Raw genomic sequence first — 24,343 nt, 5'->3', positions numbered from 1 at the left:
ACCCCAATTACCTTGTCTTACATTGAATCTGTACCGGTACCCCCAGTATTTAGCTTCGCTATTGCTATTGTTATTTTACTGCTCCTGTTTAATTATTTGTAACTTTTATTTTCATTTTTTTTTATTATCTATTTTTCACTTAAGAGGTTAAGAAGAAAAATGTGTTGAAGCATTGTTGGTTAAGGGCTTGTAAGTAAGTATTTCACTGTAAGGTCTACACCTGTTGTATTTGGCGCAAGTGAAAAATCAAATTTGATTTGACTTCAGTGATCTTCAGGTCGGAGCTCTAGAAAGAGGCCCGAGTTCCCGACTTGGATGCCCGTTGACTTGGACCACACACCCACTCCATTGACTAGCAGGCAGGTGATTGCTTTGCAATGCTTACAGTTAGCCACTGATTCCTTCCAAACCACTCATTGTTGAATTTGCGATTTCCAACTTTTTGTGTAATGTTTATGTCCAACGGCCGATACGTTTTTATCTGTAATTTCTCTTCATAATATAGATTGAAAGGGATTTGCCAGTTGATTGTCGACTTGATTCATGATGACTGTTATTGCCAGTAGATTGTTGACTTTATTCATGATGACTGTTAGCTTACTAGCTAATATTTTGAAAGTATGATGTTGACATGATCAGTCAAAACAAAGCAACAGGAGATATGAGGTGATTTTACATCATTTTACTGTATCTGTGGCCAATGACCTTGAGCCTTCTTGAACGGGCACTTCTAATGTAACTCAATGGCAGCACCAAAGGGGCTTGAATTTTCGAGTTCCCCCGGTAGATGTTGTGTTGACGTATTGTCCCCATGAGTGACAGAACACTGAGCCAATCACGGTGCAACTAGAGAACACAACCAACCCCTAAGCTCTGTATTTTCCGCTGGCTGCCCCACCACCACAGAAAGCACTGAGCTAGGCTGAAACCTGCATTTTGGAGCTGCCTTACTTGAGAAAGCAAAAAATGCATTATGTTTGTATGGGGTTTCATTAACTCAATAATTTTTTTTTTACATTCTTTGCAAACTGATATGTGACATGAGACAGAGAGAGAGAGGAACAGAAACAAACAAACAGAATGCTCATCCAAAACATTTGATAAGTACAATAAACGTCACTTAAATTAAACATGACAGCTTGTCAGCAAATTCCTTATATCATACCAAACTTTTACTGAAGGGAGTTTAGAATAATGTGTGTAATGCAGTGGCAACATGTTATTTTGGCATTTATACAGTAGCTGTCACGCTGATATAAAGGAGTGGGAGACAGCTGCAGGAATATATGTTTTTTTATATACCCAAAACAAGCACTTTTACAAAACACTGAGATGTACCCATACTAAAGAGCGAGGGTAAACCTCGTAGAACGACACAGGCCGAGACCCCGTCATGCACAAGACACGCAGCACAAAAGCTGAAACAACTCACACGACCAACAGACATGGGAACAATAACCGACAAGGACAAAGGGGAACAGAGGGCGCAATTATAACATACTAATTAGGGGAAATGGGAACCAGGTGTGCGTAATCAGACAAGACAGACCAGGGTTGGTGGTAATGATCCAGTTCAGTGAAGCCTAGAAGGATGGTGATGTTGACCTCCGGAACTGGTGAACAGAATGAGCAGCAGTACCTGGGATCCGTGCCAGTAGCTTCCGGGTATGCTGGAATAAGGACCCGAGCTACAGCAATCAACTGGATTTGTAGTACCTGTTCTGAATTGCGTGTTCATGTGAATGGGCGTATTGGAAGACACCATGTCAGTAGTGATGGGGTTGTGAATATGTATTATATATTGTGCTATATTGTATTATGATAAACCGATTGCAATGGTTCAATGAAGATAATTCATGATATGTTTAGCTGAGTGGAAAGTGTATGCTTGTTTATGATTGCTTAATTAATTAATGAGTTTGTGCCGATGGGAGGGGCATCCCCAAGGGGGCACCGTTTTAATTGAGCTGTTGATGAGGCAACACTGTTTAGCTGTCCCCATAAAGTATACTTTTGTGGCAGCACTGTTTTCTTTCAGAATAATTATGTAAATACACACCCGTGCAAGATTGCAAGATTCTGGCGCATAGGCAACAAATCTGTCTGGTAGTTAACCAACACTGGTGGATGAATGGTGGTGTATGTGCACGTGACAATAAAACTTAAACTTATAGACCTCTTTCTGTGTTTGCAAACATTGCCACACGATGATCGCAAATTGGTGGCAGAACACGGGGGAGTTGTCAGAACACCAGCAAAAAAGGCCTCCATTTACATGTTTCTCATGAGTCCATTTCACACTACTTTTGGATTATAATTGGATTTTAAGGCTCATACATTATGCATGTCCTGCTTAATATAATGTTTGTGTCATCATCGCAAATCAAATGCATTATACTTAAAAAAACACTTAAACTTTGACCAGTAAAATATCTCTTTGGCTAGCTTTTGCTACAGCCTTTCTCAATGACCATTAGTATTATAGCTAACAACTGCTAACAACTGCTGAATCCAAAATAGTTATTTTGCAAAGATCACAACCAAATATAATCTTAGTGACTGTTCAAGCAATAATCAAAACATAATTGTAAGTGTATGAGAACCCAAAATTATATTTTGTTAAGAAGTAATAAAAATGTAACTCTAGGTTATGTTGAATGGGTGCAGATGGTGAAGGCTTTCTTACTGCTGCCAAGAGTCGCTCACAATCTGTGCATGACATCAAGTGTGTTGTGAAAAAGGGCCTGAAAGGTGGCAGATTACTGATTAGGACCGTTGGGCCAGTAAGTGAGAGTTCGCTGGTTTGAATCCCCGAGCTGACTAGGTGAAAAATCTGTTGAGGTGCCCTTGAGCAAAGCACTTGACCTTTATTTAACCTGTAAGTCACTCTGGGTAAGAGGATCTGCTAAATGACAAATGTAACTTAAATATAATTTGATTCAAATATGAACAGATTGATACATCTGTATTATGAATTGAAATACCCATAATATCACTCTTAATTACCAATATTATATGGAATCCCCATATTAATTAAATGAATAGGCTAAACTAATTTCCATATCTAGCCTATGTAGATTTGTCTCTTCACTTTACTTATTTATATATATATATATAAAGACACTTTCGCAAAAGTTAGTGATATGTGTTTGTCTTGTCATGTTCATTTCATGCTTTGCAATGTTTTAACAACTAGAATAAATAGAAGGACACATTACATGTGAGCACATAGAAAACTAAGAGTGTACCATTTTGAAAAAAGAAAAAGGGCATCTGAGCCTCCACACACACACAACACCTAGTCTATTTGAAGACTATGATAGGTCAATACATAAGTTTGTGTTGCCAGCTGCTGCCAATCAATCATCTGGGTGAACTCTTCACTCTGGAAAACAAACCAATGGTACATAATTAGTATTCTACTACACATAGTATCACACACTAGGACTTCCATGATGTAGAACTGACGTACATAGATCAAAGACCCCCTCAAAGGTCAAGATATGCTACTTCATTATATCCTTTAGCCAAAGGATGATATTCACTAAACAGAAAATAAATAATTGTTGTCTATGAGCCAATTAATGCACAGTATAGTCACTCAGACCTGGTGTTTAAAAATAATTGCAGATTGTTCCTGTCGCAAAAAAAAGCATTTTATCATGATGGGACTGTGAGATACTACCTCTGACTGTGAGCTTGGTGGAGCACTCTGCCCTGCCCAAGGGACTGTCTGCGATGACACTGTAGTCACCGCTGTCCTTGGGTCCGATCTTCAATATGAGCATTGTGCAGACCCCACACACGTTGGTGATAAGGTAGTTGGTGTTGGTGTTGAGGCTGACGTTGTTATGGTACCATGTGACATGGGGTTTTGGATCCCCTCGTACAGCACAACTCATGTAGCACTCGTAGCCTGGTGGAGCGGTGCGGATTTTCAATCGGAGTAAAAACGATGGTGGACACTGAAGATCCAAGCCCTTTACGTCTGGCATGTCCAGTATGAACTTATCTGAGTTACAGGAGAAAAGAGAGAAAGATTACCTCACAACTAATACTGTTTTGTATACAGGCAACATTTCTCTGTGATGTGGCCTATGCAAAAAAAAATTACGGTTCAATGATCTTTCATTCAACAAATGCAAGGAGGCTAGCTGCTGTCGCCACAAACCTTTTCTCCTTGTGGTTCTCCATGTAGGGGACACAGCAGGTTCTGAGAGGCCCATGTCATTCTTAGCAAACACTCTGAAGTTATACTCTCTGCCGGGTAGAATGTTGATAACTGTGAACTTATGGTTGAAGAGGCTGTCAGCGACCATCCTCCAGGTGCGCTTGACAGAGTCACGTTTGTACACAACGTAGTGCAGCCTGTCATCCTTCTTCTCATCTGGGGAGGGAGTCCAGGTCACAGTCACTGTTCCAGGAACATTCTGTTCCAACTCCACCGGGCCAGGAGGCTTGGGATCATCTGGAACCAGGTCAGAAAGACATGGTCATCTGATTGAGAGCCAAACTTACATCCAGTAACTGCATTAATACTGGCATTAAAAACTTCACTTACGATTCTGTTTCTCATCTACCGATGCCATAATATTATAGTTGAAATTATAAAAAACATATAGGCAAAATGATTAACATTCACCTGTGACTCGGATCTCGACACTGAATGTCTCCTGACCGACCATGTTCTTCACAATGATGGTAAAGATGCCCGTATCAGAGCGCTCTGACGTGGGGATCAGAAGCTGTGAACCTCGGTCAGAGTTGGTGATGGTGACACGTTTGGACAAAGGCACGCAGTCTTTCAACCAATAGATATCTGGCAAAGGAGAGGCCTGTGGACCATGTGAAACCATGTAAACACAGAGAACTTGGTGACACAAGCAGGATACTGCAGTAGTCATTACAATGCAAGCTTTTATCTTTTTACAGTCTATTTTGTCGGCTGAAAGCTACGTTTTCTTCCCTTTACCTCAAAGTTGATGTTGAACCGTACAGTATTCCCCTTTCTCACAACCATGAAGCTCTTCATTTTTCCTGTAAATTGTGGCCTCACTTGCAGGGTAAAGAAAAGTATAGGTCAGATTACATTTTTTATTGATTATCAAATTACATTTCAGGGATACAGTCGACTTACTGTATATACGATATTCATTATTGAACATCACAATAGTGATTTAAATGAGATGCTATTCCTTACCAGGCGGAGGCATGGCGATGATGTAATTATCAAAGCCTTGGGGCTCGCCCTCGCCTCCATCGTTTGTGGCGATCACTCTCACCCAGAACATTCCCATTGCCTTCAGGCCAATCACATTGAAGGAGGTGGGAATGATGGGGTTGATGTTACAGCGAGTCCACTCTGGGCTCTCATTTGGTCTGATCTCCACAAAGTAGCCTTTGGCCTCATCCTCCACCCCTTCCACCTCCTTTGGTTTAGTCCAAGCCAGAGAAAACGTGGTGTAACTGGAATCTGTTAGCTTAAGGTCTATGACTTTACCAGGGGGTTCTGGAATTACAGCAATGTGATACAGTAGTTATTATTTTAGTTGACATGTGCAATATTACGTTGGAACCAGCCTGATCATTGTGTTCACTATTCTATTTCAGGGTGAAGACAGCGATCAGGCTGGTTCTGCCAGGCTATTGGTGTAATTGAAAGTTCTAATATTTCAAAAACATAAATGGTTTTGATGACCATGACTTACTCTTGGGATCTCTGGCAAAGACTATAACAGAGGGAGGACTGGGCTCGCCGACACCAGAGATGTTAATAGCTGACACTCGAAATTCATAAGCTGCTCCCTCAATAACATCTTTCAATGCAAACGTTGTGTCTGAGAGAAAATAAAAAAAGTTCAGAGTATCATTATGCCAGAAAATACTTACAAAGTCTCAGTTGCAAGTTATATATTTTTATGAAAGGTTCTTGTTGTACACTTCCAGGTAAATTAACACATTTGTAGATATATTTCCTTGAGCCATTGGCTATGAGGAGGCCGCACCTTTGATAGGACCATCTAGGTTTGCAGGGCTCCAAAAGTTGCTTCCCTTCTTGCGTCTCTCAAGGTTGTAACCCCAAGTTTCAGTTCCTCCAGTGTTGATAGGGGGAGACCAAACCAGGTTGATGCAGTCCTTGAAGGCACTGACCACTTTGGGTGCCGAAGGGGGTCCTGGGTAACCTGAGAGGAAAACTTGTTATTCTGCTTTCCATTACCATGGATATAGTGCCAAATCAAATCACAGTGGAGAATACTTCCTATGAATGACAGAAGCTGTATGTAAAGTCGATATAGCAAAAATATGTGCTGTGTAGAATAAGAGAACGATCTATCTGGATGTCATGTCAGGCAGAACACTTTCTTCATGTAAAAATACTGATTTGCTTAGTTTGGATAAAAATAATAGGACTTCACAAAAAACAAAAACAAAACGCACACTGAATGTATAAACATTAGGAACACCTGCTCTTTCCATGACATAGACTGACCAGGTGAATCCAGGTGAAAACTATGATACCCTATTAATGTCACCTGTTAAAATCAACTTCAGTCAGTGTAGATGAAGGGGTGGAGACAGGTTAAAGAAAGATTTTTAAGCCTTTTTAAGACACAATTGAGACATGGATTGTGTATGTATTAAGATGGCGCCGACGGAGAAGGACAATATCTCACGCTTTCCAATCCAACTTTTCTATTTAGTGACTTGTATCGTGTTTATGTTAAAACATTTTTTTACAGAAAGTTCATACTATTATCATGTGAACGCCAAGCACTTCTGGACATGAGCTCGACAGTTACTACCCTTGATTTTGACTTCAAATACGACTTTAATGCAGGAGACGGGGTGGAGCCCTGGTGTAATTGAGGCAAAGAGTAAACCAAATGTTGCTCCCCTCCATTTTATTGGCAAATGTCCATTCCCTCGAGAATAAGATTTGTTCGAGATTTTCCTAACACAGAGACTTGAAAACCTGCAACATTATGTCTTACTGAAATGTGGAGGATGATGACGCTATGCACGTAGTACTTTTTTCATAAATAACAACTGGTATGCTTCTTCAAGTGTGAAGAAAATCTCAAGCTTTGGTTCAACTGATATAGAATACCTCATGGTAAGCTGCAGACCCTTTTATCTACCAAGAGAGTTCTCATCCGTAATTATCACGGCTGTCTAAATTCCTTCACAAGTCAACACAACTCTGACACTCAACAAACTGTATGGGACAATAGACAAACAAGAGAATGCTCACCCAGAGCCACAATATCTGGTGGGTAGAGACTTTAACGCGGGGAGATTTAAAACCGCCATACCTCTCTTCTACCAACAAGTCTCCTTTAAAAAAAACACATTTCACCTTTATTCTCATTTGCAACTGCCCTGCGCCTGCGCCACTAGGGGTGATACAACTCTAGACCACTTTTATTCTAACCGCAGAAACTTATATAAGCCCTCCCTCGTCCTTCCTTCGGCAAATCTGACCATGACTCTATTGTTCTGCTTCCTGTTTACAAACAAAAGCTGAAGCAGGAAGTACCAGTGATGCGCTCAATACGGAAGTGGTCGGACGAAGCAGACGCAAGGTTACAAACCTGTTTTGCAAGTACAGACTGTGATATATTCTGGGATTCATCCGATAACATTAAGGAGTTTAACACAACAGTCCCCACAGTGACTATAAGAACATACCCCGATCAAAAACCACAGATTACAGATAACAATCCATGCTGGACTAAAGGCTAGACCTACCACTTACAATGAACGGGACAAGGACTAATACAAGAAATCCCGCTACGACCTCCGATGAGACATCAGACATGCAAAAGGACAATATAGGAGTATGGTGGAATCCTATTACACCGGCTACAATGCTTGGCGTATGTGGCAGGGCTTGCAGACGATAACGGATTACAAAGGGAAACCCAGCGAGCTGCCCAGCGATGCAGAACAAATGAGCTAAATAACTTTTATGCTCGCTTCGAGGAATAGAACATTGTGCCTTGTGGGAAAGCCCTTTCCGAATAACTGTGTGATCTTGCTCTCCGTGGTTGATGTGAGCAAAACGTTTTTAAGGTTAACAATCACATGGCCGCCAGACGGAATACCAGGGCGCGTTCTCAAAGCATGCGCAGACCAGCTGCCAGGTGTCTTCACAGACATTTTCAATCTCTCCTTGTCCACAATCTGTAATCCCAAAATATTTCAAGATAACCACCATTGTCCCTGTTCCCAAGAGCTCCAAGGTAACATGTCTAAATGACTATCACCCTGTAGCACTCACAACTGTAAATATGAAATGCTTTGAAGGGCTGGTCATGACACACATCACCACCATCATCCCAGACACCCTAGACCCACTCCAATCCGCATACCGCTCCGACAGATCCACAGATGATGCAATCTCAAATGCACTTCACACTGCCCTCTTTCACCTGGAGAAGATGGGAAATAACTATGTGAAAATGCTCTTCATTGACTACAGCACTCAACACCATTGTCCCCTCCAAGCCCATCACCAAACTAGGGACCCTGGGACTGAACCCCTCCCTCTACAACTGGATCATGGACTTCCTGACGGATCGGCCCCAGGTAGTGAGGGTAGGCAACATCACCTCCGCCATGCTGATCCTCAACATGGAATCCCCTCAGGGGTGTGTGCTTAGTCCTGTACTCCCAGTTCACCCACGATTGCAAGGCCGCGTACGACTCTAACACCATCATCAAGTTTGCTGACGACACAACAGTGGTAGGCCTGATCACCGACAGCGATGAGTCAGCCTACAGGGAGGAGGTCAGAGATGTAGCAGTGTGGGCAAATGACATTTTAATGGCATCGGACCGAGGCTCTGCATCTGTCCTCGTGCTCCTAGACCTTAGTGCTGCTTTTGATACCATCGATCACCACATTCTTTTGGAGAGATTGGAAACCCAAATTGGTCTACACGGACAAGTTCTGGCCTGGTTTAGATCTTATCTGTCGGAAAGATATCAGTTTGTCTCTGTGAATGGTTTGTCCTCTGACAAATCAACTGTACATTTCGGTGTTCCTCAAGGTTTCGTTTTGGAACCACTATTGTTTTCACTATATATTTTACCTCTTGGGGATGTTATTCGAAAACATAATGTTAACTTTCACTGCTATGCGGATGACACACAGCTGTACATTTCAATGAAACATGGTGAAGCCCCAAAATTGCCCTTGCTAGAAGCATGTGTTTCAGACATAAGGAAGTGGATGGCTGCAAACTTTCTACTTTTAAACTCGGACAAAACAGAGATGCTTGTTCTAGGTCCCAAGAAACAAAGAGATCTTCTGTTGAATCTGACAATTAATCTTAATGGTTGTACAGTCGTCTCAAATAAAACTGTGAAGGACCTCGGCGTTACTCTGGACCCTGATCTCTCTTTTGAAGAACATATCAAGACCATTTCAAGGACAGCTTTTTTCCATCTACCTAACATTGCAAAAATCAGAAACTTTCTGTCCAAAAATGATGGAGAAAAATTAATCCATGCTTTTGTCACTTCTAGGTGTAACGGCTCTCTTCTATCTCCTCCTCTGACGAAGAGATAGAACAAGGATCGGACCAAAATGCAGCGTGATGATGATTCATGATATATTTTAATGAAGGAAAACCTATACATACAGAAACTACAAAACTAACGAAATGAAATAATGAAAACCGAAACAGCCTATCTGATGAAATACAAAACACTAAGACAGGAACAATCACCCACGAAAACACTCACAGAATATGGCTGCCTAAATATGGCTCCCAATCAGAGACAACGATAATCACCTGACTCTGATTGAGAACCGCCTCAGGCAGCCATAGACTACGTAGACACCCCACAAAACCCCTAAGACAAAAACACACCACAATAACCCATGTCACACCCTGGCCTGACCAAATAATTAAAGAAAACACAAAATACTAAGACCAAGGCGTGACACTAGGTTAGACTACTGCAATGCTCTACTTTCTGGCTACCCGGATAAAGCACTAAATAAACTTCAGTTGGTGCTAAATACGGCTGCTAGAATCCTGACTAGAACCAAAAAATTTGATCATATTACTCCAGTGCTAGCCTCTCTACACTGGCTTCCTGTCAAAGCAAGGGCTGATTTCAAGGTTTTACTGCTAACCTACAAAGCATTACATGGGCTTGCTCCTACCTATCTCTCTGATTTGGTCCTGCCGTACATACCTACACGTACGCTACGGTCACAAGACGCAGGCCTCATAATTGTCCCTAGAATTTCTAAGCAAACAGCTGGAGGCAGGGCTTTCTCCTATAGAGCTCCATTTTTATGGAACGGTCTGCCTACCCATGTCAGAGACGCAAACTCGGTCTCAACCTTTAAGTCCTTACTGAAGACTTATCTCTTCAGTGGGTCATATGATTGAGTGTAGTCTGGCCCAGGAGTGGGAAGGTGAACGGAAAGGCTCTGGAGCAACGAACCGCCCTTGCTGTCTCTGCCTGGCCGGTTCCCCTCTTCCCACTGGATTCTCTGCCTCTAACCCTATTACAGGGGCTGAGTCACTGGCTTACTGGGCTCTCTCATGCCATCCCTGGAAGGGGTGCGTCACCTGAGTGGGTTGATTCACTGATGTGGTCATCCTGTCTGGGTTGGCGCCCCCCCTTGTGTTGTGCCATGGCGGAGATCTTTGTGGGCTATACTCAGCCTTGTCTCAGGATGGTAAGTTGGTGGTTGAAGATATCCCTCTAGTGGTGTGGGGGCTGTGCTTTGGCAAAGTGGGTGGGGTTATATCCTTCCTGTTTGGCCCTGTCTGGGGGTGTCCTCGGATGGGGCCACAGTGTCTCCTGACCCCTCCTGTCTCAGCCTCCAGTATTTATGCTGCAGTAGTTAATGTGTCGGGGGGCTAGGGTCAGTTTGTTATATCTGGAGTACCTCTCCTGTCCTATTCGGTGTCCTGTGTGAATCTAAGTGTGCGTTCTCTAATTCTCTCTTTCTCTCTCTCTCTCGGAGGACCTGAGCCCTAGGACCATGCCCCAGGACTACCTGACATGATGACTCCTTGCTGTCCCCAGTCCACCTGACCGTGCTGCTGCTCCAGTTTCAACCGTTCTGCCTTATTATTATACGACCATGCTGGTCATTTATGAACATTTGAACATCTTGGCCATGTTCTGTTATAATCTCCACCCGGCACAGCCAGAAGAGGACTGGCCACCCCACATAGCCTGGTTCCTGTCTAGGTTTCTTCCTAGGTTTTGGCCTTTCTAGGGAGTTTTTCCTAGCCACCGTGCTTCTACACCTGCATTGCTTGCTGTTTGGGGTTTTAGGCTGGGTTTCTGTACAGCACTTTGAGATATCAGCTGATGTACGAAGGGCTATATAAATAAATTTGATTTGATTTGATTTGGTGCCAGGACAACAACCTCTCCCTCGCCATCAGTAAGACCAAGGAGCTAATCATGGACTATAGGAGAAAGAGGGTAAAGCACACCCCCATCTACATCAACGGGGCAGTTGTGGAGCGGGTCGAGAGCTTTAAGTACCTTGGTGTCCACATCACTAAGGACTTAACATGGTCCACACACAGCTGGATGCCTAGTCACTTTACCCTTCCTTCATGTACATATCTACCTCAAGTACCTCGTACCTCTGCACATCGATATGGTACTGGTACTCCCTGTATATAGCTTCATTTTAATGTATTTAGTTTTATTCCTCACGTTAATTACTACTTTGTATTATTATTTTTTAAACTCTGCGTCATTGGGAAAGGTTCATAGGCAAATATTCCACTAAAGTCTACACCAGTTGTGTTCGGCACGTGATAAATACAATTTACATTTATTTGGTAGTAGGTGCCAGGCGCACCGATTAGAGTGTGTTAAGAACTGCACGACTGCTGTTTTTTTCATGCTCAACAGTTTCCCGTGTGTAACCAAATCTGTAACTAGATAGTTCAGTCCTCCAAATAGTTATTGAGGGTGAATATGAGGCTTTCCAATCTATACATGTTTTGCAGCAATTAGACCTTGATTGCACAACTTTCTCTGTTATTGATCACCTATATTTACATTTCCCAACAGACATAACGCGGATGGATGGATATAAATTCCTAGACAAAATTAAATGATAGCACATGCAGTATACCAAAAGGGTGTTAGTTATCACAGGCCCACAGCATATGTAATAGGGTTCCTTTGTGCTTTTTGCGTCTCCAACAGAGATATGACATTTCTGGGAGCAATACATGCATTCTGGCAGGAGTGTAGTAAGTCCTATGATTATCTTAAATTGCGGTAGTTCATGTCTTAGGTTGTAGGAGCAGGTATGAGCATTTTCACATATCTGTGACCAATGGTTCTCCTCATTTTCTTCCTAAAGATCTGTTTCACATTTTTTCCTTTTAGGTTCAGATCCATTAGGTAGATTTTCAATCAACCCTTGATATAAGTTGGCAATCAACTTCTCTGGCTAAGCAGATTCTTTCAGTATTTTTTTCTATGCTAGATTCCTTAGGTTCATCCAGATTCTGTTGAAGAGATTCAATATCATTTTGGATTGTCTGTTTCTTCTTCAACGCCTTGGAACCAAAGTAGTGAATATATTGTAAATCATAAGGTATTATATTTATGGCTTTGATACTCCTTCCTGCACAAGTATAGCCATCTGTCCATTGTTTAAGGGAAGGCAGTTGTGCAGTCCAGTAATACATATTCATATGAGGTAGTCCAAGACCACCAGCTTTATAGGGTAATTGTAAAACAGTCAATTTGACTCTTGAGATCTTTCCATTCCAAATAAAGTTTGAGAGCCGGCAGTTTATTTAATTTAAAAAGTTGGTTGGAATTGAAATGGGCAGGGTCTGGAATAAATACATCAACCTTGGTAATATATTCATTTAGATTATGTTGACCCTACTTAACATAAACATAGGGACATATCTCAATCTCTGAACATTAATAGATAGGTTTGAATTCAAAGTAGAGTAATTGATTTCATAGGCTTCCTCCAGATTGCATGGAATCAGTACACCAAGGTATTTCATGTATCTTTGTCCATTTCCACAAAATTTACTTTCTAAGCTTGAGAAATTATGATTCCCAATTCACTTTGAATCCTGATACAGCATTATGTATCCATCAATATTAAAATAAATGACAGAGAATGTTCTGGTTCAGTTAAATAAAGTAAAATGTAATCTGCATACAATGAGATCGCATGTTGATCTCCACCAATCTCTATGCCCCGGATTGAGCCATGAGTTGTAATTATGATTCTAGGGTTTGTGTGGCTAAAGAAAATAGACACCAGGCATCCCTGTCTTGTCCCTCTTGATAACTGAATGATTGAGAGATCTGTCCTAAACTATATGGATTTTTAACAATACTTACACAATATGCCAGCCTGGATGTCCTCTGTCTCCAACGCATTACTGACTCCCTCCTCATTCTTGGCTCTGATGTGGTAACAGTATCTTTTCCCAGGCTTTACATTAGTATCCCTGTATTTAAGGGGGTCATTTGGGAGCTCCCCTACATTTGTCCATGTCTTGCTTCCCCCCACCTGCTGGCGCTCCAAAATGTAGTGTTTGACTGGACAGCCACCGTCATCCTTTGGGGGTTTCCATTTGAATTCAATGGCGGTTAGAGAAGTTTCCACAATTTCCACAGGTCTTTGTGGCGGTGTGGGTTTGTCTGTTGGGAGAAAACTATGAAAATGAAAATGTGGCCTAACAACAGAATGAGATGTTAGTGATATTCCACAAAAGTCTTCAAGCGAAAAGTATGTGATCATTGAGGCATTTTGTTACATTTTTCTGCATCGGATTTGCCAGGAATCTAATTTCATATCCTGCTTCCTAACTCACCAAGAACAATCAGTCTGGATGTGGCTTCCAATGTACCATAGTCATTTTTTATATTGATTTTGACCTCTCCACAGTTCCTCCTTTGACAATCGGTAATACACAAGCCGGCTTTTATGTCAGTCTGTTCTATCTTGACATTGAGGCCTTCCAGGAGTTCCTCATCCTCCTTGATCCACTTGATCTTCATTGGGTCACCACCCGAAAAGGCCAATTTCCACTCAGCCGTTTCACATGCTCTCACAATGACCGGCTTAGAGAATTCTCTCAGAGAATCCATGTTGAATGTTGGCGGGTCTTAAATATGAAAGAAAAGAAAGTTCTCTAATCAAGGGAACAACAGCCTTACTGAAGCTTTTCATAACCCTGGATGTAACCCACATACTGTAACTGTCCATTCTTACTCTGCACAGTGAGTGATCCCTCAGATATACGACCATCCACCTCAAAGCGATAGACTCCTGAATCGTCATTTTTACAGTTATCAATGACCAACTTGTGACAGGCTCCTTCTTTGATGATTTTCACCCTGTCATCAGGAGGTACCTGATTACAGAAAGAGAATTTATTTAAATATAATAGGTGAAAACAGACTCTTGTTTCTCAATCAGCTATAACAGAATCTTTGCTAATGGGTACTTTTTCACTTTGATGAGGGTTTTGACAGGGTGAATAAAGGTTTTATTTATACCATTATGAGGTGGAGGATTTGCTAGTCCAACATCAATACACCTGATCCAATTAATTAACTAATCATCAAGCTATTGTTCTGAATCAAATATTATTGGGCTGGAGCAAAAGGTTGCTGAATACTTTATTTGTGTTATTGAAGAATTCTGCACTCACCTGAAATCCGTCTTTATACCAGATCCCCTTACAGTTTGGACTGCTCAGTTTGCAGGACAGCTCTGCTGGTGTGCAGATTTTAACTTGGACATCAGCCACTCCCAAAATGAATTGAACAGCTGGTTCTATAAATAAGTAAAGAGAAAGAAAATGGTCATGCACAAAGACTGTGTGTATATAAAGTCACTATTGTCATTGTACAACATTATCATAATGACTATGGATGAACAAGTTATAGAATATATGTTTACTGTGTCTTATGAAGTACAGAACAACAACATTTTACTTAAAATGTTACATACCAAGTTAGGTGATGAATTGTTATCCATGTCCATAACAGCAATCGTCACAGGGTTGGTGTGTGTGTGTGTGTGTGGGGGGTGTAACGTAGAATGAACACAGATGTATAACAGGTGAATAAACATTTGTCTATGATAGTTTTACAATTTTATCAGACAAAAACATAACACCGTCATAAAACAGACATAACATCAGAGGTCATGACATCTTGTGTCACTGAATGTCAGATGACAAGGCAGTGTAATTTCCCACCTAATGGAAACAGTTTGCTGTAATGACATGTTGATATACTGTAACAGTCTGTCACTTACGCTGAACAGTGAGTGTGGCCTCTGATATACGACCATCGACCTCAAAGCGATAGACTGCTCCATCATCTTTTCGACAGCAATCAATGACAAGCTTGTGACAGGCTCCATCTGTGATGATTTTCACCCTGTCATCAGGAGTTACCTGGTCACAGAAGTAGGGATTGAAATAGCAGACTGAAAGAGATTATTGTTTGTCATTCATCTGTCATACAATCTTTCCTAATGGTTACTTTCATTTCCATGACTGAAATACATTGAACAACAATAAACGCAACATGCATTTTCAGCTTCCAGGAATTGTGTACAGATCCTTGCGACATGGGTTTGTGCATTATCATGCTGAAAAATGAGATGATGGTGGCAGATGAATGGCACGACAATGGGTCTCAAGATCTTGTCACGGTATATCTGTGCATTTAAATTGCCACTGATAAAATGCAATTGTATTTGTTTTCCATAGCTTATGCCTGCCGATACAATAACCCCACTGACACTATGGGGCACTCTGTTCACAATGTTGACATCAGCAAAGCGCTACCCACACAACGCCATACACGCTGTCTGCCATCTGCCCGGTACAGTTGAACCGGGATTCATCCTTGAAGAGCACACTTCTCCAGCATGACAGTTGCCATCGAAGGTAAGCATTTGCGCACTGAAGTCAGGTACGACGCTGAACTGCAGTCAAGACCCTGCTTAGGATGACAAGCATGCAGATGAGCTTCCCTGAAACATTTTCTGACAGTTCTTCAATCGTGCAAACCTGGTGTCCGGGTGACTGGTTTCAGATTGTTCCCGCAGGTGAAGAAGCCGGAGGTGGAGGTCCTGGGCTGGCGTGGTTACACGTGGTCTGCGATTGTGAGGCCGGTTGGACGTACTGCCAGATTATCTAAAATGACCTTGGAGGCGGCTTATGATAGAGAAATTAACATTCAATTCTCTGGCAACGGTTCTGGTGGACATTCCTGCAGTCAGGATGCCAATTGCATGCTCCATCAAAACTTGAGACATCTGTGGCATTGTGTTGTGTGACAAAACAACACATTTTAGAGTGGACTTTTATTGTCCCCAGCACAAGGTGCATAATGATCATGATGTTTAATCAGCTTCTTGATATTTTAGACCTGTCAGGTGTATTGATTATCTTGGCAAAAGAGAAATGCTCACTAACAAGGGTGTAAACTATTTTGTGCACAACATTTGAGAGGAATACGTTTTTGTGTGTATGGAACATTTCTGGGATCTTTTATTTTAGCTCATGAAACATGGGACCAACACTTTACAGCTTGCGTTTTATATTCTTGTTCTGTGTAGTTGTGTTGATCCTGTCATGTTTTCACTTAAACTCATTGAATGTTGATCGCCCGACCATCTGACAATAACTATTGTCTATATACAGTACGCTTAAAGAGGACGTATAAAGAGGATGTCACGGAAAAAAATAAATCCCGGTTGAAAACGGCCTATCGCCTATGTGGCATCGGTATTAGTCAAATACGTAAAATATATTCCCGAAATTCACTAATAGCTTTAAAAATGATCATTTAAAAAGAAAAGTCAGTATTTTCAAAATTATAAAGTCTGAGATTAGGAGTACCTGTGAAGTCTCTGCTTTCCTTGTTATATTTGAAGGTTGGGTTTTGATTTCATGTAATGCCCACTAAAATGGTGTTTGTTCACAAATTCTCTCTCGGAGCGCACACAAGTCGCTCCAGCTGAAGGGTAGCGATAGATCTCAAAATATCCGTCAAGCATCAAAGCTAATTGGCTAAAGTTAGCTAGCTTGCTAGCTACTTCCACACACAACTGAGAGAACAGTTTTTTTGACAATGTTTACTGAAACCTGTCATAACAACCGGGTGTAGGCTGGTTTTAAAAGCATCAATTATTCTTCTCTCTTGGACTCTCAAACCAGAGTGTTAATATTGGAGTAGATTGTCAGAGCCAATTTAAAAACTTGGGTGGCAGCATAGCTTAGTGGTTAGAGCGTTGAACTAGTAACCAAAAAGGTTGCAAGATCGGTTCCCTGAGCTGACAAGATACAAATCTGTCATTCTGCCTCTGAACAAGGCCATTAACCCGCTGTTCCTAGGCTGTCATTGAAAATAAGAATTTGTTCTTAATTAACTGACTTGCCTAGTAAAAGAAAGATATAAACGTGCAAGAAACACCAATATCAAACTATGTCTCCAAGACACAAATCTAGACTTAGAAGCATTTGTTAATGAGGAGGAGGAAAACTGAGGCAAAATCAGCCACTACAGTCCCTCTTTTGTGAGTTCTTCAATCCTGGTGTGGAGCAAAAGCCTGCACACCTTGTGGTTCTCCTGGACCAAGGATGAGTGGCACAGTGGTCTAAGGTACTGCATCTCAATGCTAGAGGCATCACTACAGACCCTGGTGATTGGGCAGTGTACAATTGGCCCAGCATTGGCTGGGGTAGGCCATCATTATAAATAAGAATTTGTTCTTAACTGACTTGCCTTAACTGACTTGCCTTAACTGACTTCCCTTAACTGACTTGCCTAAAAAGTTAAATAAAACAATTATGAAGAAATCTATTTGTTTGATTGAAGATTCATGTACTGACCTGTTTTCCATGTTTATACCAGACCCCCTCAATGTTTAGACTGCTCACTTCACAGAGTAGCTCTGCTGTTGCGTCAAGCTTAACGTCGACATCAGACAGTCCAATGCTGAATTGAGCACCTAGATCTAAAAATAAGTAAAGACAACAGAAACCATCATAGTTTAGTATAATCTCAAAGTGGGTAATGCGTCACCACTTTCCTTATAATCTTAGCCGTAAATTGTCATACAGATGTAGGATCTTAATTTGAACCATCTTGCTATGGCAGAAAAATATTCCTGCAGCAAGATTCTTGTTAAAAGACTATAGTTTTGGCAAGTCGGTTAGGACATGTACTTTGCGCATGACACAAGTAATATTTCCAACGATTGTTTACAGACAGATAATTTTACATATTTGCCAGCAGCATACCACCCTGCATATCACTGCTGGCTTGCTTCTGAAGCTAAGCAGGGTTGGTCCTGGTCACTTCCTGGATGGGAGACCAGATGCAGCTGGAAGTGTAGGAGGCACTATTTCCTCTGGTCTAAAAAAAAATATGCTTGGACACTGCCCTGTGTAGGGTACTGTCTTTTGGATGGGATGTTAAACAGGTGTCCTGACCTCTCTGAGGTCATTAAAGATCCCATGACACTTATCATAGGGGTGTTAACCCTGGTGTCCTGGCTAAATTCCCAATCTGGCCCTCAAACCATCATGGTCACCTAATAATCCCCAGTTTACAATTGGCTCATTCACCCCCCTCCTCTCCCCAGGTCGTTGCTGCAAATGAGAACGTGTTCTCAGTCAACTTCTTTGGTAAAATAACGGATACAAAATAAAAAACATATAATTCACTGTATCACAAATTCCAGTGGGTCAGAGGTTTACATACACTAAGTTGACTGTGCCTTTAAACAGCTTGGAAAATTCCAGAAAGTTATATCATGGCTTTAGAAGCTTCTGATAGGCTAATTGACACCATTTGATTCAATTGGAGGTGTACCTGTGGATGTATTTCAAGGCCTACCTCCAAACTCAGTGCCTCTTTTTTTGACATCATGGGAAAATCAAAAGATATCAGCCAAGACCTCAGATAAAAATTGGAGACCTCCACAAGTCTGGTTCGTCCTTGGGAGCAATTTCCAAATGCCTAAAGGTACCAAGTTCATCTGTACAAACAATGGTACACAAGTATAAACACCATGGGACCACGCAGCCGTCATACCGCTCTGGAAGGAGACACGTTCTGTCTCCTAGAGATGAAAGTACTTTGGTGCGAAAAGTGCAAATAAATCCCAGAACAACAGCAAAGGACCTTGTGAAGATGCTGGAGGAAACAGGTACAAAAGTACATCTATATCCACAGTAAAAACGAGTCCTATATCGACATAAGCTGAAAGGCCTCTCAGCAAGGAAGAATCCACTGCCCCAAAACCGCCATAAAAAGTAAGACTACGGTTTGCAACCGCACTTGAGCACAAAGATTGTACTTTTTGGAGAAATGTCCTCTGGTCTGAAAAAATATATATAACTGTTTTGTCATAATGACCATCGTTAAGTTTGGAGGAAAAAAGGGGAGGCTTGCAAGCCAAAGTACACCATCCCAACAGGGAAGCACGGGGGTGGCAGCTTCATGTTTTGGGGGTGCTTTGCTGAAGGAGGGAATGGTGCACTTCACAAAATAGATAGCATCATGAAGAGGGGAAATTATGTGGATATATTGAAGCAACATCTCAAGACATGAGTCAGGAAGTTAAAGCTGGGTCAAAAATCGGACTTCCAAATGGACAATGACCCCAAGTATACTTCCAAAGTTGTGGCAAAATGGCTTAAACCTCTTAGCGCACAGATCCCGCTAGTCAAATTCAAATGACAAAATTGTAATGTTAAACATTCATGAACATACAAATGTCTTACATCGTTTAAAAGCTTAACTTCTTGTTAATCCAACCTCGTTGTCAGCTTCCAAAAAGGCTTTACGGCAAAAGCATACCATGCGATTAACTGAGGACAGCGCCCCGCGTAAACCAGCATTAAAAACATTTTCCAAACCAGCAGAGGTGTCACACAAAACAGAAATAGCGATAAAATAAATCACTTACATTTGAAGATCTTCCTCTGTTTCCAATCCCAAGGGTCCCAGCTATACAACAAATGGGCATTTTGTTCGATAAAGTCCTTCTTTATATCCCAAAAAGGCAGTTTAGTTGGTGCGTTTGATTCAGTAATCCACCCGTTCCACTCGTTCAACATGCAGACAAAGGAATCCCAAATTCACGAGCGCCACAAGAATAGAGTACTAATGAGGGACACCTTAAAAGACTACAAATACTTGCTAATAAAAAAACAAGCCTGAAACCCTTTATAAAGACTGTTGACATCTAGTGGAAGCAATAGGAACTGCAATCTGGGAGCTATTTATTTGTGTATTCCATGGACAAATATTGAAATGGCCTGTGACCTCAAAGAAAAAAGGATTTCCAGATGGATTTTCCTCAGGTTTTCGCCTGCCATATCAGTTCTGTTATACTCACAGACATTATTTATATCCAATGCTTCCAATTATATGCATATCCTAGCTTCTGGGCCAGAGTAACAGGCCGTTTACTTTGTACACGTAATTTATCCAAACTTCCGAATACTGCCCCCTAGCCCTAAGAGGGGACAACAAAGTCAAGGTATTGGAGTGGCCATCACAAAGCCCTGACCTCAATCCTATAGAAAATGTTTGGGCAGAACTGAAAAAGCATGTGCGAACAAGGAGGCCTACAAACCTAACTCAGTTACAACAGCTCTGTCAGGAGGAATGGGCCAAAATTCACACAATTTATTGTAGGAAGCTTGTGGAAGGCTACCCGAAGTTCTTAACCCAAGTTAACCAATTTAAAGACAATACTAACAAATACTAATTGAGAGTATGTTAACTTCTGACCCACTGGGAATGTGATGAAAGAAATAAAAGCTGAAATAAATCATTCTCTCTACTATTATTCTGACATTTCACATTCTTAAAATAAAGTTGTTTTCCTAATGACCTAAGACAGGGATTTTTTACTAGGATTGAATGTCAGGAATTGTTAAAAATGAGTTTAAATGTATTTGGCGAATGTGCATGTAAACTTCCGGCTTCAACTGTATGTGCATTATAATTAATGGACATTTTGTGTAGTGTTCAATATATTTTTCGCTTGGGCAAATCAAGTCTGACATTTTTAAGTGGAAATTACAAACTTTATAAGCCATTTTTAAACCTCAGAATACAACTATTATCAGCTACAAAAGCAAACAAATTAAGATCCTACAACATATGTATGCTCAATACATATGCAATAGCAATGAACCGAAAATAAACAAGGTTACATATGACTATTGACAAGATAATGATGGGGACTATAGATTGTTTAGGAAGTTCACAAAATGGTGGTTTCAAATGTTATACCACATTGTCATTTGTCATAATGAATATAGACCAGCAAGTTATATAATTACTGTGTCTTAGAAATGACAGAGAACAGCAGCAATGTAATGTTACATACCAAGTGAGGTGATGAATTGTTATCCATGTTCATAACAGCAATTGTCAGAGTTGGCAGGGGAGAAAGTATATTGGAATGAACGGAGATGTACAGTATATCAGGTTAATCAACATACTTCAACAATGATGTATCATTCAATTTCATCTACAGTATCTTAAAGTGCTCTAATCAAGGGAACATCAGCCTTAGAGATGCATTTCCGGATCCTGGATGTAACCCGTATGCTGTAACCGTCCATTCTTACCCTGCACAGTGAGCGTTGCCTTGGATTTACGACCATCCACCTCAAAGTGGTAGATTCCTGCATCGTCTTTTTTACAGTTATCAATGACCAGCCTGTGACTAGCTCCTTCTTTGATGATTTTCACCCTGTCACCACGAGGTACCTGATTACAGAAATAGAGAACACATTCAATCCAACAGGAGAAAATATCATCTAGTTTGTCATGCTGCTGTCATATAATCTTTCCAAATAGTTACTTTTCACTTGAATGACTTCAATAGCTGCGTTTCTCCCATCATGATTTATCTTCATCAAGCTATTGTTTAGTTGAATCACATATGTTAGTATTGGGCTGCAGCAAAAGCCTGCACACCTTGTGGGCTCCTGGACCAAGGTTGAAATAAACACTGACTGTATTTTGGGGATTGAAGAACACTGCACTCACCTCTTTCCCGTCTTTAAACCAGAACCCCTCAACATTCGGACTGCTTAGTGTCAAGGACAGCTCTGCTGTTTCATCAAATTTAACTTCGATATCAGAGAGTCCGCATCCAACGAATTGAGCACCTGGATCTATAAATAAATAAAGACAGCAGAAATCGTAATAATATAGTCTCTAAGTGTGTAATGCACCAGAACCTTCCTTATCTTAGCCGTAAATTGTCATACAGATGTAGGATCTTATATGAACCATTTTGATTTACAGCAGGAACATATTCCTGCAGCAGCAGGATAGTTTAGTATAATGTCAAAGTTTGTAATGCACCACAAATCTCTGCTGTAAATTGCAAACATATTGTATATGCTCTTACTCAATGGAACTAGATACACAAAGTAAAAGGGATAGTTCACTCAAAATAAAAATTACATATTGGTTGACTTACTCTGTAAGCAGTCTATGGACAAGGTAAGACAGCAACCATGCTTTGGTTTTGTTTACATGGCCACTGTCTCCAAACTTTAAAACAATTTTGTCCAAAATCCAATGCAAGTCAATACAGTATATCCAATGTTTTGTATTCCATTTCCAAATCATCTCAAAGTAACCTTATTGAGCTAGACAATCAATTTTAAGGTGATTTGGAAATGACATGCAAAACATTCTAACATCAGAGATATCGACATGCTTTTGTTTTTGGATATACAGTTCCTTCGGAAAGTATTCAGACCCATTGACCTTTTCCTCATTCTGTTTTACGTTACAACCTTATTCTAAAATGGATGAAATATAAACAAAAAACCTCAGCAATCTACACACAATACCTGACAATGATCAAGCAAAAACAGGTTTTTAGAATTGTTTTCAAATGTATAAAATAAAAACAGAAATACCTCATTTACATAAGTATTTAGATCCTTTGCTATGAGACTCCAAATTGAGCTCAGTTGCATCCTATTTCCATTGATCATCCTTGAGATGTCTCTACAACTTGATTGGAGTCCATCTGTGGTAAATTAATTTGACTGGACGTGATTTATAAAAAGGCACACACCCGTCTATATAAGGTCCCATTGTTGACAGTGCATGTCAGAGCAAAAACCAAGCCTTGAGGTCGAAGGAATTGTCCTTAGAGCTCAGAGACAGGATTGTGTCGAGGCACAGATCAAGGAAAGGGTACCAAAAAATTATGCAGCATTGAAGGTCTCCAAGAATACAGTGGCCTCCATCATTCTTAAATGAAAGAAGTTTGGAACCACCAAGACTCTTCCCAGAGCTGGACGCCCGGCCTAACTGAGCAATTGGGGGAGATGGGCATCGGCAATGGAGGTGACCAAGAAACCGATGGTCACTTTGACAGACCTCCAGTTCCTCTGTGGAGATGGTAGAACTTTCCAGAACAACATTCATCTCTGCAGCACTCCACCAATGCCTTTATGGTAGAGCGGCAAGAGAGAAGCCACTCCTCAGTAAAAGGTACATTACAGCCCACTTGGAGTTTACCAAAAGGCACCTTAATTAAGGACTCACACCATTAGAAACTTGATTCTCTGGTCTGATGGCCTGAATGCCAAGCGTCAAGTCTGGAGGTAACCTGGCATCCCTGCGGTGAAGCATGGTGGTCGCAGCACCATGTGGTGGGGATTTTTTTCAGGGACTGGGAGACTTTTCAGGATCGTGGGAAAGATGAACAGAGCAACGAACAGAGAGATTCTTGATGAAAACCTGCTCCAGAGCGCTTAGGACATCAGACTTAGGGAAGGTTCACCTTAAAACAGGACAACACCCCTAAGCACACAGTCAAGACAACGCAAGGACAAGTCTCTGAATGTCCTTGAGAAACCCAGCCAGAGCCCAGATTGAACGTGATAGAACATCTCTGGAGATACCTGAAAGTAGCTGTGCAATGACGGTCCCCATCCAACCTGACACAGCTTGAGAGAATGTGTAGAGAAGAATGGGTGAATCTCCCCAAATATAGGTGTGCCAAGCTCAGAGCGTCATACCCAAGAAGACTCAAGGCTGTAATCGCTGTCAAAGGTGTTTCAACAAAGTACTGAGTAAAGGGTCTGAATAGTTAAGTAAACGTGATACTTCAGTGTTTTATTTTTTATAAATTTGCTAAAAAATTATAAAAACCTGATTTTACTTTTTCATTGTGGGATATTGTGTGTGTATATTGATGAGGAGAAGAAAACAACATTTTAATCCATTTATAATAAGACTGTAATGTAGCAAAATGTGGAAAAATCCAAGAGGTCTGAATACT

General features: G+C 41.0%; 1 protein-coding gene across 2 annotated transcripts in view; it reads right to left on the bottom strand.

The window, feature by feature from the left end:
- Positions 1 to 875: 875 nt before the first annotated feature.
- The window catches only part of LOC112221497 (immunoglobulin-like and fibronectin type III domain-containing protein 1), a 42,827-nt gene continuing 19,359 nt past the window's right edge, over positions 876 to 24,343 (bottom strand). For both annotated transcript variants that reach the window (XM_042330622.1, XM_042330623.1), the window contains 16 exons: positions 22,081 to 22,208; positions 21,657 to 21,798; positions 17,895 to 18,013; positions 15,305 to 15,446; positions 14,694 to 14,812; positions 14,252 to 14,393; positions 13,851 to 14,144; positions 13,375 to 13,677; positions 6,006 to 6,182; positions 5,709 to 5,837; positions 5,201 to 5,509; positions 4,973 to 5,055; positions 4,643 to 4,835; positions 4,172 to 4,468; positions 3,686 to 4,012; positions 876 to 3,385 (listed from right to left, as the gene is read on the bottom strand). In XM_042330622.1, coding sequence (XP_042186556.1) covers positions 3,381 to 3,385; positions 3,686 to 4,012; positions 4,172 to 4,468; positions 4,643 to 4,835; positions 4,973 to 5,055; positions 5,201 to 5,509; positions 5,709 to 5,837; positions 6,006 to 6,182; positions 13,375 to 13,677; positions 13,851 to 14,144; positions 14,252 to 14,393; positions 14,694 to 14,812; positions 15,305 to 15,446; positions 17,895 to 18,013; positions 21,657 to 21,798; positions 22,081 to 22,208 — 2,909 coding nt within the window. In that variant the 3' untranslated portion in view covers positions 876 to 3,380. The remainder of the gene's footprint in view (positions 3,386 to 3,685; positions 4,013 to 4,171; positions 4,469 to 4,642; positions 4,836 to 4,972; positions 5,056 to 5,200; positions 5,510 to 5,708; positions 5,838 to 6,005; positions 6,183 to 13,374; positions 13,678 to 13,850; positions 14,145 to 14,251; positions 14,394 to 14,693; positions 14,813 to 15,304; positions 15,447 to 17,894; positions 18,014 to 21,656; positions 21,799 to 22,080; positions 22,209 to 24,343) is intronic.

Source organism: Oncorhynchus tshawytscha, linkage group LG02 (assembly GCF_018296145.1).
Source record: "Oncorhynchus tshawytscha isolate Ot180627B linkage group LG02, Otsh_v2.0, whole genome shotgun sequence".
NCBI classification, from domain to species: domain Eukaryota; kingdom Metazoa; phylum Chordata; class Actinopteri; order Salmoniformes; family Salmonidae; genus Oncorhynchus; species Oncorhynchus tshawytscha.
This window is presented reverse-complemented; position numbering and strand designations above follow the sequence as displayed.